The following is an 18,424-nucleotide window of genomic DNA, read 5'->3' as shown; positions in this document are numbered from 1 at the left end:
TATTTCATTGTAATTTTGGCCAGAGAATGATAAAAATGTGTGAAATATTGGTTTGCTCAGTTTGGCTTGGACTGACTTCATTTCAGTTCTGCTTTTTTATTGCAAAGTTATTCATAACTTCTAAATTAATATACAGATTGAGCAAGGGACCTTTCCCCTCTCAGTCACAGTTGAGTAAGGATTTGTTATTCTACATCTTGTAAAGTCATCCTGTGTATGAATGTGGCACCTCTGACTTTGCTGTAACTAAAATCAAAATATTTCTGAATATTGAAATACTGAACTCAAAGTGGGTTTAACACAGCTTGTAGCCTCAGGATTTGGAGAGATGCTCACCAGGGAAATCCAGTCAGCTAAAATGTCCCCACTGGGTAATCAAAAGCCCCAAGAAGTGAAACTCCAGCTCAGATTTTCCCTCTAAGGAATCTTTTCTGTCATGCTCCAGGCCTCCAGTGACTGCAGCAGGAATTTAGGGAGATTAGCTTTGGTAAACTAAAACTGTCCTTTATGAATATTTTCCTTCCCCTGAGGGAAAATATTTCCCAAACTATCATTTCTATTAGTGCTAAGAACAGGGAAAAAAAGGTATTTTAGAACATCTGAAGTGAAAGAAAATTTTTAATATGAACAAATTTTCTCTGTTTCTTCTTTCTCCAAATACTTAGAATATTTGCCCAACTCTAAAACAACACAATTTTTGTCAGGATGGAAAGAACTGTACATTATACACAGGAATGGAGAGTAAAATAAACCTGCCACTATGTTTTAATTCATGTACAGAAAGAGGAACTGGAGCCAGTAGGGCTGTTTGTCACCAGGATTTCCATGGCTGTAGGGGAAGGTGAGCACTCATGCTTCCAGCTGGGTCTCACTCACGGCTGTGGAGTCCCTGTGTGCAGATATTGTGTATGTCCTGTGGGGCAGAGAAGGTACCATGGTCAGTTTGCTCACACCAAGCTGGAAATCAAGTTCCTGCTTCTGGGAATTCTGTGATTCTTTCAGATCATTCTTGCATTCAGCTTGAGGGACTGGGTGAGACCCCCTCCAGATGTTAAACACAAATTCTGCTACCAAAAATCCTCTGAAGGCAACTTCTAATTTGTGTCTCATTGGACTAAAACTGCAGAAGGGATTTTGGCAAACTATAAATCCAACACCTCAGACATTTACAACATATATAAACCCTTTATGTTCTGCAGATGAAATTAATCTCAGTGCATTATGGGATGACCTGCTACAAGAAGGTGTGGATGCTCAAGAGTGACTCACTGAACAATGCACCAAAAATTCTGGAATTGGTAAGAGAATGAAATGAATGATAAAATGGTCCTCCATTTCTATGGAAATCAAGGCACATATTTTTTAGGCTTTTTGAAGCAAATTACTGGAATCCTATTGTTTCACAGTCACTTATGTGTGGTATGGTGTTTGTGACTATGTACACTGTCAGATTAACATCCATCACTATCTCAGATAATTCAACCACAAATTGTCCTTGTCTGGCATAATACAGAACTATACTTTTTCTCCACATGCATAGTTGTGGAATTTCAGGAATTTTACAGGTATGCAGCACAAATTTTGTCTGAAGGTTGTAAATAAAATCAAAAATAAAAAAGGTGAGTTTCTCACAAGACAATTACACTTTGATTTGTCTGGTTTAAGGTGGGTTTTCTTGGTATGAATGGTACCTGCTGGGTAGTTGAGGAAATATTGTCTCTCCCTGCTGATTCAGTGGCTAAAAGGCACAGTATTAACAGGCTAATTATGGAAGGAATTAACACAATTCTCTTCCATTTGCTACACTGGCAATAGAGGTCATCAACACCTTCTGGAGGAAACACATATGATGATGTGAAAGAAAAGGATTAGGAAGACAAGATTGATCCAAAACCTGCTAAAACCAATAGGACTTTTCTCCTAACTATATCAGTGGAGTTGCAGCTGGATCTAAAAGTAAGGACTGTCTACTTGCTTCTCCTTATACACCTACAGTCACTTCACAAATTCTCACAGCAAGAAAAATCCCAAATCAAAATGGTCACGGTCAAACCCAAGAAATAAGATTCAATGAACTGTGATTCAATGAGCTGTGATCCTTGGTGGAGCTTAGTCTGGTACTCTTTGGATCATCATGTTCCTAAAGGTATCCTACTCCCCAAAGAAGGAATTACCTTGATTTCTTCTGAGAGCTCTTGGCCTTCAGCCCTCCCGGGCGGCAGCAGGCAAACTTGCAGTCAATGACCTGGTAAATGATGGGGTTGTACATGGCTGCTGACTTTGCAAGCAGTGTTGGTACCACTGAGAGCTGGATGGGGACCGAGTCTGGCTGTCCAAAGGCTGACCAGACCGAGACCACGGCGTAAGGGATCCAGGCAATGAGGAACCCAGCACAGATCAACATTGCCACCTTGTGAGAGCAGAAAAGAGACAGCAGGGTTTGTCCAGGGCAGCCAGACACTGGCAGAGCAGCACAGAGCTGGGCAGAATGCAAGGCAATTACATTCCAATGGAAAAGAAAAATGAGAACTTGCTTTTTCATACAAATTTACAATACGAACAAAATCTGCCTCTTTATCTCACTCTTGTGTTCCTTTTGCCTGACACAGAGCAGCTAATGAGTCTGCTATCAGACCTGTAAAAATGCAGTAAAGTCTGGCTAAATATGAGGAAAGTAAATGAGATTTCAGAAAATAATAATAGCTTGATATTGAATTCAAATTATTTAATGAGGGGATTCCTTTCAAAATACAGAATCTTCTTTTTAGGATAATACATTGATAACAGCAGAACTGCGAAGGTTCTTGAAAAAGGATCTTTTAAAAACTGGGAATTTAACTGAGAGTGAGAATGCTAGTAAAATGTCTAGATTTATTTATAGATTTGCACTCCATTAGTATAGGTAGATACTTTAAAAGCAAATTTAAGTTAAATATTTTAGTCCTGATAAACATGCTCTGGTAAATTAGCAAGTGACCTCCTTATAATCTGAGAAAATGCAACCATAAGAAAGTTTAGTACAGATACTAAAGAGAAACTGTCTGGGGCCAAAATCTGTGGTTTGTATACTTTACCTGAACCAGCCTGTCTGCACTCGGTCACAGCCTTCAAATGATGCCATGCCATCATACATCCTGAAAAACATCTGCCTTTATACTGCTGCCATTGACAATTATTGCTGCATCCAGACTGGCAGCAGCACATGTGCACTCATTTGGAATAAGGCAATTAACAGGATCAGATTGTAAAAAAAAATATACCACCAGAAAGCAGAAGGGGTTTAGACATTGCATAACCTTTCCTGTAGCCTGTTCTTTTTGTTGTCTGTCACTGAAGAAACAGTGCAGGTGAGCCAGGGATCTCAAGCACAGCCTGTTTGTCATAAATTGTGCTGTGAAGTTAAATGGGTTTTAAGGGAAACTAATTTTCCATATTTATATTTATCCCACTATTATGTTCTCCACTGTAGATTCAAGACAGGAGGGAAAATTACTGATGTTGAAACTCAGATTACATTGAAGTTTTACATTATCCTTCCAATATATTAAAAAAAAGAAAAAAGAAAAAAACGAAAAAAGGAAAAAGAAAAAAAAATCTGCATCTTCAAATCAAAAGTTTCCGTTGCTCTTCAAATGATATTTGCTGAATAACCATAAAAAAAAAAAAGTAACGATTTGAAATATCCTTTTGAAAGGCAAGTGCAGTTGTACAAGCTGTACTGTCAGCACTGGCTGTACAGGTACATAGCTGAGATTTTCAGATATATTTAGATATAATGTCCCTTATTTCTGTATGTTATATAACTCTCAGTTCAACTCACAAAAATTGTAATAAAATTTGATCAGCCAAACAAAACTTGCTGCTTGTCTCAGTCTTGGCATGGATTACAGAGGCTGGTAAATCTTTTACAGCTAAGGAATCTGATTTTGTTCAATACAAGTCCTTCTTTTGAGAGATTTCCTGGCACAATAAGCAATACCAAGTATCATGACTGTCACCACTGCCAAACAGAAAATAGATTCAATCAGAAAGGGAAAACAGGATTTGGTCTGTGATGGAAAATTAATTTTAGCATTTCAGCATTTTTATCTGCAGTTCATGTCTGAGCCTAACTGATAAATTATTTCATAAAAACAATTGCAGTGTCACAGGACCAATTTTGGTTTATGTCTTCATTAACAGAGGAACGTAAACTGTCTGAAAGTTTTATTTCCCTGCTTCAATAATCTATTCTCTATCTGTTTTCTGTAATAATTCCAATGCACATCAAACACCCTAAATGACCCTTCCCAACTGGTTCTGAAAGCAAAGATTGTTCTATGGTGAGAAGCAGGGCCACAGAGAGATGGTACAGCTTGCAAGGTTACACATGAAAGCAGAGGCAGAGCTCAGAGTGAATCATGATCTCAGGGACCCCAGTGCCCTAATCAAACAATTGTATTTCCACTCTTGTTTTTTCCTCATCCTGACAGTAACAGGGGAGAAAACTACAAAAACCACCTTCAAAGCACCATGTTATTGTCTCCAAATCTGCTTCTATGGCCCAACACATCAAACTGTGGAAATCATTCCTACCTACCTTGGTCAGCTTCATTTCAAGTATGTGGCTGTTCTGAATCCTGGTATCGTAATGAGCGACTTCCTTGGTGGATGATTTGACTTTTAAAATTATTTTGACGTAGGAAAACACAATCACTGCAGTTGGGAACAGCAGGCAGAAGAAAAGGATGCTCAGAACAAAAGCCTGTCCAGCCACTGAAGCCTGTGCCAGCCACCAGTCCAGAGTGCAGGAGGTGCCAAAGGGCTCGGGGGCGTAGCTCCCCACCCCAGCAAAAGGCACTGTAGCCCAGAAGGTAGCATAGGCCCAAATTATTGCCAGGCAGATAAATGCATGGTGCCTCTTAAGCCAGGTACCTGGAAGAAAATTCAAGAGTTACCAGTCCATGTCCAGATGTGTTTGGCACAATGGAATGTGTCGTGTCAAGCAGATGTGTTCAAGGCCAGACTGGATGTGTGTTTTGGCTTGCAAAGCAGGATGTGACCAAAAAGTTTGCATTCTATCACCATCTATTAAAACCAGGTGGGGCAGTATTCTTTATCTTTTCCACAGCCCATCCTCCCTCCAGGAGATATCTCCTGTTAATGGGACATTGAGTCCCAGTGCATGAATGATAAAATTACATCATCCCACTGGGAGATGCTCCAGCCAGGGGAGCAGCCAAGCCTTTCCTACCCAGAGAAAAACTGAGAATTGGAACACCAAAGCAGCCTTTTTGCACTGGATTCCAGAGGAAAACTGGACCTTTCACATCATCCCTGGACCTTCAGAGGAAAACTGCACCTTCTCCAGGAGCACTGCTCCAGCTGAACCACATCTGCCCCTGCAGGAGGATGCAGCACCATTGAATGGGACTGCTGCCACCACCCTGACTGACCGACAGGGTGTCAAGTTGTATTCTGACTCTGTCAGTGTTTTGGGGTTGTTTTTTTCTGTAATACTGTATTTCTATTTTAATTTTTTCCTAGTAAAGAAGTATTATTCCTATTCCCATATCTTTGCCTGAGAGCTCCTTAATTTAAAAATTATAATAATTTGAAGGGAGGGGGATTACACTGTCCTTTTCAAGAAAGGCTCCTGCATTTCTTAGCAGACACCTGTCTTTCAAACCAAGACAATGTGGCTGGAGCAATCTGTTCTACTGGAAGCAGTCCTGGGGGGCCTTTGGAACTGGGTGGTCTTTGAGATCCCTTCCAACCCAAAGCATTCTTTGATTCTGTGAAATATGACTTTTTTTGTCTGTTTGACAACAACCTTGTTGTGTTAATCTCAGCTCTTTGCAGGTGTGTCCACAGTGACCCTGAGACCCTTGAAGACAAAGGCACACTCACATGGAAAGCTCCATGTGTCCTTATTTCAGATCTTTGCTTTAATTTGTGTTGAATTACAACTGAGAAGAGTCCAAACTGAAGAAATCCAAGCAACCAGCTCAGCAACAATTGTGGGAATCTTATCCAGTAATTTCAATTCTTTAATGCAACTTGGGTTTTCTCCTACTCTTTCTCTCCTGTTACCTGACTAAAGTTCAAACTCAGTGACTGAAAAACAAGACTTTACAGTAAAAATAAGATATCTAAGATTTAATTTTATTTTTTCATTCCTTTCCAGTATGGAGAATCACTATACTTCCTGTCAGAATTATCTGTAATATGTGTTTTTCATGTATCCTTGCCCTTTTTTTATTTTTAATTAAATGGAAATAGAATTCCAGAAGATCAGTACATTGTTTCTCTGCTCATCTTGCATACAGCATAAATTCATCTGGAAAAAGTTTCAACAGGATATTCATCATCATCTACATGTTCAACATGTAGGACTCAGGATTAACACATCAAAATCTTTAATTTTTGCAGAAGCTTGGAATATGGTGTTATAACATCTTTCATTTTAGGACCCACAACTTTTTTGCAACCTCTGACTCATAGTCAGTTGCTTCACACTAATATTAAGGAGATTTCTTCAGGGTTTCAGAATGACTTAAAATAAAACCCAAAAAAAGAAACACCTGTAATTTGGACGTGTCCACCATCCCTTCCCAGCTGATTTTACATGTCCAGGAAGGAAGACAATCATTGCCTGACAAATAATGTGCTCATATGTGATGGCTGATGGACAGGAAGATGGTTTGTTATGTTCAGGGGTGGAAAAACAAAGCACCAATAGCATAACTATTAAAAGAAAAACATTTTTAAACCACCTAGATTGAGCATGATAAACATGTCTATTCAATGGTCTTCATCCTTTTGTATGGCCCACCATTATCAAAGTCCTTGAGAATAAAGGTTTTGAACAGTTTTGTCTCCTATGAACTAATATGTCATGTTAAACACCACAGCTGGTGGCATGAATGCAGCCAGACATGAAATATTCACTTCAGGTCACCAAGTCTGTGAAAAATTGTCTGTGATTTGGGTTGCCACTGAACAATTTTGAGAAGGCTTCTACAGAAAGAACTGATAGACTCCTTAATATTATTGGTGTATCTAAAACTCAGCTAAGGAGACCATCCCTGTACTCCCATTTAGGGAAAAAGTATGGACACAGCAGGACAGGCACAGACAGGACCCCTCACCACAGCTTTTATCTACTTGCTTACATTTCCTAGCTGCAAACATTCCTTACAACTTAACATGATCAATATTGCATGCCATCATAAAGAAATCTGTTGTGTCCCTCAAGTCACACAGGCAAGGTGTTTATTACTTGTAAAGTCACCTTGAGCATTCCCTGTATTTGGATGGGAATTTAGTCTCTCACAATGCAAGAATAACATCTTTTCTAAACTGTGAAATATAATTTAACTGGAAAGAATGAAACATATAATACATCATATTCCAGAGGTACAAGATACTGATGGATATGGTGGTAACACCTTACACTGCTAAATTAATTTCATCCCCTCAGATTCCATTTCCATATTTGAGAGACTATTTCACATTATGACTTATTGCCCTTCCAAATCTCGTAGGTGTTTTAAATAGCTTGCCACACACCACAGAGGAATTCAGGCATCTAATAAGGAATATTTTTATATGTTGATCTCTAAGATTCTGCACTATGTGCAGTACTGCATCTGTTAATGCTAATAGGCCTTTATAGACATAAACTGATTTATCTGTGAGGGATTACAAAAACTCATGGCTTCAATAGACAGCAGAGGGACAACAGTGAGGGTGTTATGTCCAGCAAAATGGATTTAACTGGGATTTCATGGAACATGCAAACTTTTTCTCCCCTCTGTCTCCTCCTCTCTGTATTTAAGAAAAGTATTCTGAAGAAATTAATTATAATTTCAGTGTAGTAAACTATAGCACTTAGTACAGCTTTCCTACAGCCACAGATAATACAGTTATCTCTATATAGATACATATCTGTCTTACCATAGGACAAGTGGCAGATTTTCAGGTACCTGTCCAGGCTGACAGCTGTCATGGTGATGAGGCTCCCACAGCCAAAGAAGAACCCAGCCCAGCCATACCAGCGGCAGCCGACCCAGCCAAACATCCAGCGGTGGCAGAAGAAGGAGATGATGCTGAAGGGTTTGCCTGCAACTTCAAAAGAGGACAATGTCAGCCCACTGATAAAACCCACCCTTGGGAAAATCTCCTTTCATCAGAAAGGCAAACCCTCTCCCTTGCACAAAACTAATACCTGTAAAAGTGGAGAGAAAGGGCTTCGGGCACGGTATGTGATGGCTTTAGGCTGGAGGGTAAATTTAGATGGGATATTAGGAGGAAAATCTTTCCTGTGAGAGTAGTGAGTCACTGCCTTGGGTTGCTGAGAGAAATTGTGGATGTTCCATCTCTGGAAGCATTCAGGGTGAAGTGGGATGAGGCTTGGAGCAACCTGGCACACTGGAAGGTGTCCCTGCCCGTGGAACAAGATGGTCTTTGAGGTCCCTGCCAACCCATTCTGTGATTCCATGGCTGGTGAGTGCTCCATGCACAGGACTGAGCCTGAGGCAGCTGTAGCTGCATCCCGTGGCACCAGTGATGTGGGAGGATGAGCCAAGCCTGCAGAAGGGCTGGGAATGGGTGCTTTACTATAATCCATAGGTGAACCAACATTCTGGAACCAATCATGGGCAGACATCATGAAACCTTCAGAGCATGTGTTGAGTCCACATGCCAGTAACTAAACAGGATGGGTGATGGTGAGTCAGAGTTTGAAACAAGCCCAGATCTACTTAGTGTACATCCCTGTACCCAACTGGGTGTCTTCAAGCACAAACTAAAGAAATTTGCCCTCACTGACTTCTTTTTTCAGACCTGTCAAAGCCCAGCAGTAGGATGCACAGTGAGGTAAAGTGTTAGGTGGGAAGGAAAGAGCTGCAGAGGTGATTTCAGCTCCTCTCCATGCTACACCTTCCTCTGGTTCCTCCTAGCAGGTCACTGCACACAAATACCAAAACATTCCCCAGAGATATGGGAATTGTGTCACCAATTTTGAGGCTTTCTCTTAGTGGCACTTTAGCTCATTCCTCCACAGGTCAAACTGAGTGCTGCATTACAAAAGAAGTGAAGTTTGATCAAATGATATTCCATTCTCACCCTAAAGCAGGTTTAAATTTTTCATATTCTTTGTAACCATTGTGAAAAAGAGAAAGTTTGAAAATTGCAATTATGTAGTCGGAAAGTTCCGGTTTTCCCTAATTATTACCTTCAAACAACATTCAAACAACATTAAATATTGAATTCCACATTCCTGTGCCTGTGTTCCTTCCTGCAGAGGAGTAGCCAGAGCACCTCAAGGATTTGAGAGCACCTCAAGGATTTGAAAACACCTCAACTTCCCTGGGCTGGTTTCCCTGGCTGAACCACAGTGTCTGTAATGTCATAGAAGCTCAGAGAATTGATTTATGAAGAGGGCAAAAGTGATCTTGTAAATTGTATTTCCTATAATGTAACCTATTTGTAGAAACCAAAACAAAAAATCTCTATTTTGTTGAAGTGGTCTGTAGGAAAATATTTTTCCTAAAAACATTCCATTTCACGTTGAACTGATGTAAAACCATGAATTCACTTTTCATGCTTAACAGAAAATTAAAGCATTTCTTCCAAAACCAAATATTGCAGAAAATTACTTTTTTACACCAAAAGCATTAGGTTTGAATACCCTTCAAAATCAGCTGCATTTTTTTTAAAAGGTATTTTTTGATTGCTTTCCTTCAGCCTAAGCCTGTGAGGAAAGTTCTGTCTGGACCTGCAGGGTGTGCTCAGGTCAATGTGCTTTTCTCCAAGCAGAATAAATGCACTTTTAGTTTTTCAAGCAAAAGCTGACCTTGGTGATTAAGGTTTGAAGAAGAACATTAAATATGGTGTATGTTATGTGCTAACAATGAAGTCAGCAGCTTTAGGCATATAAGTGACTGACAGCTCTAAAGGTCGACACATTTCTATGCACAAAATCAAATTTCTCTTCAGCAGCAGGACTCTGAGCAGCCCAGGGCTCGGTGTCAGTGCAAAATGAGCCTGATGCAGCTTTGAGCAAGGGGCTGGTGCCACCCTGTGGAAATCTGCAGGAAGCAGAACTCTTTCCTTCAAAAAGTTAAGACAAGTGTGTGAAATATGAAGATTTTGCTGAAAAAAATTGTATCTTCAGTGTTCAGCAGACAGAACCCGTCACATTTCTCAACTTAGCACCTTCCATTAATAATAATAATTTAAAAAAAATAAAAATAAATTAGAGAATGGATAAAACCAAGCATGGCTCTGGCAATCACTATTTTTAATTCCAAAATTTAAACCCCAGATAGATTGAGATCCCCATGGAAGAAAGCAAGGTGACCAAGAGGTGCAGTGTTGACAGACCTTAACAGAGACATTGGCAGCCCTCACACAGAGAGGGGTCCCAAAAAAGCTGCAGTTTAAATGGTTGGGGCACACAGTTTTTATGGTTAGGAAATACCTGTTAAAATTCATCCAATCATAGAATCACAGAATATTTTCAATTGGAAGAGATCTTAAAGATCCTCTCATTCCACCCCCTGCCATGGGCTGGGACACCTTCCACTATCCCAGGCTGCTCCAAGCCCCATCCAGCCTTCCTTGGACACTGCCAGGGATGGGGCAGCCACAGCTTCTCTGGGCAACACTCAGAATATAAACCTGGGGAATTTCTCCTGAAATACTCCTCATTGGAGTGAGTATCTTTTGATGCAGATTTTTAAAACACAAAGAAAATGGGAATATCAGAGAGGAGGGGAAAGCCACACTCAGGTTTTTCTTTAACTTCTAAGTGTTGAGAGAGGGAAGTATTGTGTCCATGGCAGAAATACCAAAGAAGTCATCAGAATTCTCTGTGTTGTAGCAATGATATTTATACCAACATCTTTCTTCTACTGAATTAATCTTTCCTTCAGAAATCCATGTTTATGGACCAAAGCCACTGGAATCTGCAGGGATGAGCAGATCTTTGGTCTTGTGCCATGAAAGCTCAAACAAGCATCAGTCTGGGGAGGCTGGGAGCCATAATTTTTTTATTGTTCAATGATATTTTTGTCATTTAGTTGGGGCTTAAGGCATCTGGCAGAGACCAGGGTAGGAAAAGGGTGCACTGGAGCTGAGGGCAGAGGTCCTAGTAGGGGACAGATGACTCTGCAAGCATGGGAATATAATTCCATTTATATGGCACTGGGGAGATCCCATGGTCAGCTGGGTCCTGTATTCCCACTGGATTGTCTGCCATCCAAAATATTCTTTTCTAAAGGACATCCAGCCCTTTCCCTGTATTTACCCGTGAGCAGCTGAATCAAGAGCCAAAACAACCATCTCTACAGCTCTGGATAAACCTTTCCAAAGCTCCCTCGTCCAGTGGCAGGACATCCAGACTGTGGGGTTGAAATAAAAATCCTCCCAGTTGGCTCATACTCTACAGACTGACAAAAATGCTTATTTTTTCTGGTCCAGATACAAAGGAGGATGGCCACTAGAGAGAAAATTACCAGCTTTGATGGGCTGATGGAACTGGCATTTTCCAAATATTTGGCTAAATGTGGATTTTTGAGGCATTTGGAACTTTCTATTTCACCCTGTGGCAAGAAAACAACTTTTTGCACCTGTAATACTGAGCTATTTTGTGGTTATTGTGCCAGGGTACACATGGCAATTTTCTTTGGAGACCTGCCCAGTGCTGGGGTTAACAGGGGCTCTGCCTGTTTGATAAAATCAACCCTAATTTTTCCTCTGTACTGTTCATTTCTTCCCAGCAAGTTGTTCAGGAATGTTGTTTTCCATCCTCTTCTATTATTTACATGCAAATAATAGAGCAGAAATATCCTCAGCAAAAGGCATTTGGTGCCCTCATGACTTCTAGAAGAATGTCTCTGGCTGCTGCCAGGCAGAATGGTGAGATAATAAAAACGAGTGAGAATGAAAACATGAAATTACCTGAAATGCCCAGATCACACACTGCTAAATTAACAGTCATTATCTCAGCAGGTCTCAGCTTCTTTTTTCGCTTTGAGGACATAAAAATAACATAGCCATTCCCCAGAGTTGAAAGGATCCCTGTAATAATGGAAAATAGAATAACATTCAAATTAGAATCATCCTCAAAAACAGCAATACTCCATCTTTCCTTGTGAAATTCCCTGATGTTTTCAGCTTCAACATGTGATCCCTAAGGCTGGGAATTGTACTCTGAAACGTGATCCCCTCATTGTCATTGTGCAGCTCATGGAGAGCTTGGCTGCACACACATCCATCCCACAGTAAATTCTGTTTCCCCTCTGCAGCAAGGCATTGCTTTCACCACCTGAGCCTGCACAGCCTGTGGGGTTAAATCTCTGCTGCTGCACCAGTTTGTCAGGTTCTCTTCTTTAATGAGCAAAGCAGCCAATAGCTGCTATAAAGTTGTTTATTGCAGAAGCACATCAGTCTCAAAAGCAAAAGAGTCACAGGCACTAAGTCCGTGCTAAGTTTTGGTTTTAAGTCCCAAATAGAAGCAGAATCTCCTCCTGGAGGTCCTGGCAGGGCTGATGTCCCTGGGCAGCTCCTGTCTTCTTCTGGGGTGTTAATGATTGTGGCAAGAGAGCAAAAAACAAAGCAAAGGAAAAGAAAATGGCAAAATGTGGACACTGCTGAAGGCTCGTGGAAAAATCCAAATCTGATTTTTCCCAGGCTATTGGCTTTCTCAGCTCCAGCTTGGATCTTTCTCAAGCTGGGGATTTTTCTCAGAGTCAAACAAGAGAAGGAAGAATGAATAACATGGATTAACACCTGTTGTTGATCAGAGCCATACCTGTACTGTGATGCTTTGCAGAAAGCATGATTTCAGAGAGGTGTTGCCTTCTTGGACCAATGAGCCTTTTCTATTTTGCATTACACAATCTATTCTGTCTAAGTGTGATGGCTTTTCAACAAATCTCCTCTTCTTGCTGCTGTGAAGAGTTTGTGTGTGTGCTGTATTATTTCCCATTCCTAATCAGACAGCAACAGCAAAAAGCTCTCCCCAGTGCATGTTCTTATATAGAAACTTCCCAATGAGCTAAGACACAAACTCCAACCACCACTTCTTAACCTGTTAGAATTCTAGTTTAGCACACCAGGTTACCTATAAACTATGCGTATGACCTATCTGAAAAATGTAAGAAATATTCTTACTGTAGTTGTAGTATGTCTAAAATTATGTTCCTGGAGCCTCCATGGAGAACACTAATATATAATTTCAACCTTCACTAGAACTCAGACTTCTTGCATTTGAGGTCTTTTACTCACTAAAAGCACTTAAAACTCATTCTAAAACTTACTTCCTCATTTACTTATTCTAAAACTTGAACATATACCTCAACTTTATGTATGAGTGGCTTAACACACTTCAATCCATCCAAAGGCTTTAATTCAATCCCTGCACTCTGATTTCTCTCTGAGGAATTCAAAGACTTCTAACTCACTGGCTCCAACAACAGCCATCAATGGAATGCTCACACCAGAAACTCCAGAATCCCTCTGCTCTGACCAACCCAGTTCTCACTCAAACATTTATACAGCCATGAGAATGACATTCAGCTCTCTGTAATCACAGAAACCAGAATCTGACCAATTTCAACTTTATTAAACATTTCAATCAGACATTGAGGGATAAATTCCTAGTTTAACTTAAATTCATATATTAATACCAGATCTTAAATCTTGTATTAAAAATTATTTAGGGGTTGGAATGTGATGAGAGTAGGAACGAGATGATCTTTAAGGTCCATCTGGACAGGTACCAAAAGTTTACCAAACTAAGGTAAAAAATACTTTGATTTTGATTTTTTTTCTGTATTAAATGCTACACTTACTGGAAACTTTTTTATTTTTATACTGACAGTATTTTTTTCTATATTATTTTACAAAATAAACAGAGAGATAGAAGCTGGCTTATTATTGATCTTAGGTTTTCTCATCAAATTTTATTTACCTTTGGTGAATTAAATTTTAAGAACAACCTATAAGCAGATAAAAGTATTCATATGAGTCATTTTCTTCCTTGCAGCTGAGTGAATGAATCTCAATGCTGTGAGCATTTTCCATATATTTTAATCCTTTTCTCTCTTAATGTCATTTTCCTCTCCAGTGATATTTAAGATAACTAGAATGCCAGCATCCAGTTTGAAATACCTTTTGGAAGCATTTGACATTTTCCTGAATCGTTTTCAACTGACTGGCAGTCTAGAGAGACATCTCTATCAGCCAAGTAGCTCTGAAGCTGCCAAGGTGCTCTGAAACCACTGCTCATTATTAATATCAATATTTCAGAGAGCCCCAGCCCACTGAGCTCCTAATCCTGTGGCTGGAAGGGGTCCACTGATAATTTGTGTTGCCTTTGACTATGCCTGCATCTGAAAACTGCTTATCTGAATATTTTTTTAACTCCTTGGTGATTAAAACTTTTAAACTCCTTAGATGAGGCATCTAATGCTCCATTTCTCCTGCTGTGAAATGACTTTTTAGCAGTCAGCTAAAGCACTTGCTGAAGCAGGCTCCCAGCTCTACTGGGTTGGAAACAGGGAAAAAAGACATTTCAGATATAAAATAGAGGCTCTTTTACTGGCGAATAGGCACTGTGACACTATTACATATATATAAAGAGCCAAGGATGTGATAACTAAAAAAGTGACACCTGCAGAGACAGAGCCAGGCTGAGACACACAACCTGCAGCGAGAGGGGAAAGTGTTTGCAAGTAGCCAACCTGACAGCAGTGCTAAAGCATCAGAGAAAAAAATGAAAAAAGGAAAAAAAAAAAAAAAAAGGTAGTTCAGGATTTTGTTTTTTGTTTTCAATTAAGCTGTTTCACAACAGTTTGTAAATCAATAAGTGATTTGCCAAGGGGTTTCAGAGGAGCTGACAGCCAGCAGGTCCCTGCTTAGTGGTTTGTCACCCTGTCCAGCAATACAGTGAATCAATCAAGACAGAGATGAAAAAGGTGGTGGGGGAAGTGACAAAAACCAAATAATTGGATTCTTATAACCACGTGCATAGCCTGATTTTTTTTTTCTTTTCTAGACAGTTAGAAAATAACACATGGAAATGAACTATTCAAGACAAAAGATCATGCACTCACACAGAATTTATCTGACTAGTCAAGACTTGTGATTTTCTTCAAAGACAAAAAAACAATTATTTTTCTATTTCTAACTGCAATACTTCAGCTGTACAACCAGTCTGACCCTTAAAGCTCTGCAGAATTTCCTGCTAAGATCCAGCCTTGTTCATTCACTGTTCAGCTTCTTCCCCTTTTTGAAAGAATTTTTAAACTCATTAGCACCTTACACAGCTCAAGTGCAAAGAGATGCACAAAAGGAGTCCTGAGTTCCCACCTCCTGCTCCCCTGTCCTGCTGCCAGGATGACCCCCCAGCCCATCCTCAGGAGGGGCCACAACTTCTTGGGAGAGATCTGCAAAGGAGTAGGAAATGCAGTTCACAGGAAAAAAATGTGAGAGGTTAAGTCTGAGTCACAAGTCATAATAAAAAAACACAGACATAGAATCATAAAATCATTTAGGTTGGAAAAAACCTCCAAGATAATCAAGTCCAGCTTTAGGCTGAACACCACCATGCCTCCCAATCTATACCATGAACTGCCACTTCCACTAATTTTCTGAACCCTTCCAGGGCTAAAGATTTCACCATTTCCTGGGCAGCCCATTCCTGTGCTCAACTATTCTTTCAGTGAAGAATTTTTTTCCTAATCTCCTTATTCTATAGATCCAAGGAAAATGCAAATAAAACATTTATATGGATACAAGAAGACCAATGTTGTATTTCACCGTTCCCATAATTGGCTCCAATGAAAGCCACTAATGAAGTTTGCAATGCACACAAGGACAAAGCAATTAACCAACTAAAATGCAATGCAAAACACACACTAAAAATTCACTTAATTTAGAGCTAAATGTAGGTTATGTGTACAGATTCATACAGGTTCAGCAGAGCTATGGCTTGAACTATCCTGGCCCAGGCCACTGAATGCAATGAGTTCACAAGTCCAATATTTAAATGATTATGATACCTCTTAAAATTATAACTTCAGTTCCCTCATATAGCTCATTAAAATCTGTGCCTTTATGGTTGACTTCTGATTTTTCACCAGAAATTTTTAGTTCTTGTTCCTTGCCTTAATTTGATTATGTCTACAAGACATTTCACACCTGACAGGGGTAATTTTTGTAACAGGATAAATCTAAATACAGTGAATATTACAAGGCAACACAGTGTATATTGGGATGATTCATCCATCAGACATATTTCCTGGGATTAAACCTGAGTTTACTTAACCAAGTGAAAAAAGACTCAAAGTGGGGGTTGTTCTGTACAGTTCACTGAAGACATCTGTCTGCAGAACAACAGAAAAAAAATATATGTGTGAAAAGTGAGGATACCTACAAAATAGTGTATGAACACTAACAATAACACTGAGATAAAGCTTCACCTTCACCTCTGCTGCTCTGAATTATTTTTTCAACAAACACATAAGCAGAAGAGAAATGAGAAATCAACAGAAACATAAATAGAAGGGAAATAATAATAACTCTGGTACGTCCAGTATGGAAAAGATTACATTACTTAGATCAGACAGAGGAAAAGCAGTAAGACAGAGTAGGAGGGGGGATGTAAAGTAGTGAATGAGAAACACAAAGGTAGGAGTGACTGACAGATCTTGATATTTTGTGAACAACTCATTGAACAAGACCATGGATCAAAACTGAAATAAATGTCAAAGCATCACTGTACATCCTGTATTCAGCCTTGTCCTCAGGCATCTGACACCTGGAGCCCAGGTTTTTTTAGAACAGTTCTGTCCTCAGATCAGTTTTAGTGAGAAAACAGCTGTTGAGTTGTGAGAAGCTGCATGAACTAAGATCATAAAGCATAAAGAAACTTAAAATATGTAAATAAGAATGGAATAGAATGGAATAGAATAGAATAGAATAGAATAGAATAGAATAGAATAGAATAGAATAGAATAGAATAGAATAGAATAGAATAGAATAGAATAGAATAGAATAGAATAGAATAGAATAGAATATGGAATATCCTCAGTTGAAAAGAACTCACATGGATCATCAATATCCAGCTCCTGACCCTGAAGAGGACAATTCCAAGAATCCTACCATGTGCCTGAGAGCTTTGCCCAAACACTTTTTGAGTTCTGTCAGGCTTGGTGCTGTGAGCACTGCCCTGGGGAGCTGTTCCAGTGCACAGCCACCCTCTGGGTGAAAAACCTTTTCCTGATATCCAGCCTAAACCTGCCCTGACTCAGCTTCATGCCATTCCCTTGGATGTTAAGGCAAATATAGACACAAAAAGACATAACTCTGCCCTCCTCCAAAAAGTAAAGAAGTCAAATTATCAAGAATAAAGCCAAGTTTATCCCTAGAAGAAACAGAGACCAGCATTTTCTTGATGAATGATAACTCCGTGGCATGTGAATACTTTAAAGACAAATCAGTCTCAGATATCATGGGTGTGCACTAACCAGTAGATAATTGTATTTATTCTGCTTGCAAGGTCACTTTGAACCTTGTAAAGGACTCCAAAACAAAAGGATGAGGAGGGTTTAGGCAGAAAATATTGCTCAGTATGATGTGTAACAGAGAACAGATGATGCCAGGAGCTGATCAAGGGTCACATGAACACAGGAGGGTATTCCATGATGTGCAGGCTCATGAGAGAGGCTGTGGAAACAGCCATAAAACCCACATGGCATAGTGAGGGAAACCCTATTCTGCCCAGGGACAAATTAAACTGCAGAGTAGCAACCTATCAGTTATTAAAAACAATGAGTATTTCTTAATTTTTTTTTGCTGGAACATCTACTGCTAGTCCCTTTTGGCTACCTGCAGCATTATCTGTTGACATTAACTGTTGACACCATATTTCTAACCCATTACCTCTCCTCCCTCCTAGATTTTTCTTTCTAGTATGAAAAAATGTGCAATTACACAATTAATGAACAGCAGTTTCTGCCTCCTTTCTGAGAGCTGCAAGGATGCAGCAGCATAGTCATATTTCAAAGACCAGTTATAAAATCATTACCAATTATTGTCAAATAAAAGCCAGCTATGATGTCAGCTTCTCTAGAGAGCTTTGATGCAAAGGGGTCTTCCTTTTGGAGATAGTGTGGGATGTATCCTTCCTGGGAGGAATTGTGATCTGATGCCATCCCACTCATGTCCAGTTAAGTGCCTGAAAAACAAAAGAAGAGAGTTTGCAATGGATCACACCTGCTGTTAGAAAATGTGAAGATATTTTTGTCCATACACAGGATCCATCTTCCCATCTCCCATTCTGCCCTGACACTTCCCAGAGCATTTCAGGACACCATTCAAACTCACATAAAGCATCGTGCCATGATTTAGGTCGTGACTTATTTTATCCAAG

General features: G+C 39.7%; 1 protein-coding gene across 1 annotated transcript; it reads right to left on the bottom strand.

The window, feature by feature from the left end:
* Positions 1–849: 849 nt before the first annotated feature.
* Positions 850–18,215, bottom strand: LOC306798813 (opsin-5-like; the record flags this gene model as incomplete). The annotated part of the gene is made up of 6 exons (XM_079299090.1): positions 850–913; positions 2,175–2,410; positions 4,580–4,914; positions 7,939–8,109; positions 11,947–12,066; positions 18,080–18,215. The coding sequence occupies 6 exons, from the start codon at positions 18,213–18,215 to the stop codon at positions 850–852; spliced, it is 1,062 nt and encodes a 353-aa protein (XP_079155216.1).
* Between the last annotated feature and the right edge of the window lie 209 nt (positions 18,216–18,424).

This window comes from Erithacus rubecula (genome assembly GCF_903797595.1).
Source record: "Erithacus rubecula genome assembly, chromosome: 2".
NCBI classification, from domain to species: Eukaryota; Metazoa; Chordata; class Aves; order Passeriformes; family Muscicapidae; genus Erithacus; species Erithacus rubecula.
This window is presented reverse-complemented; position numbering and strand designations above follow the sequence as displayed.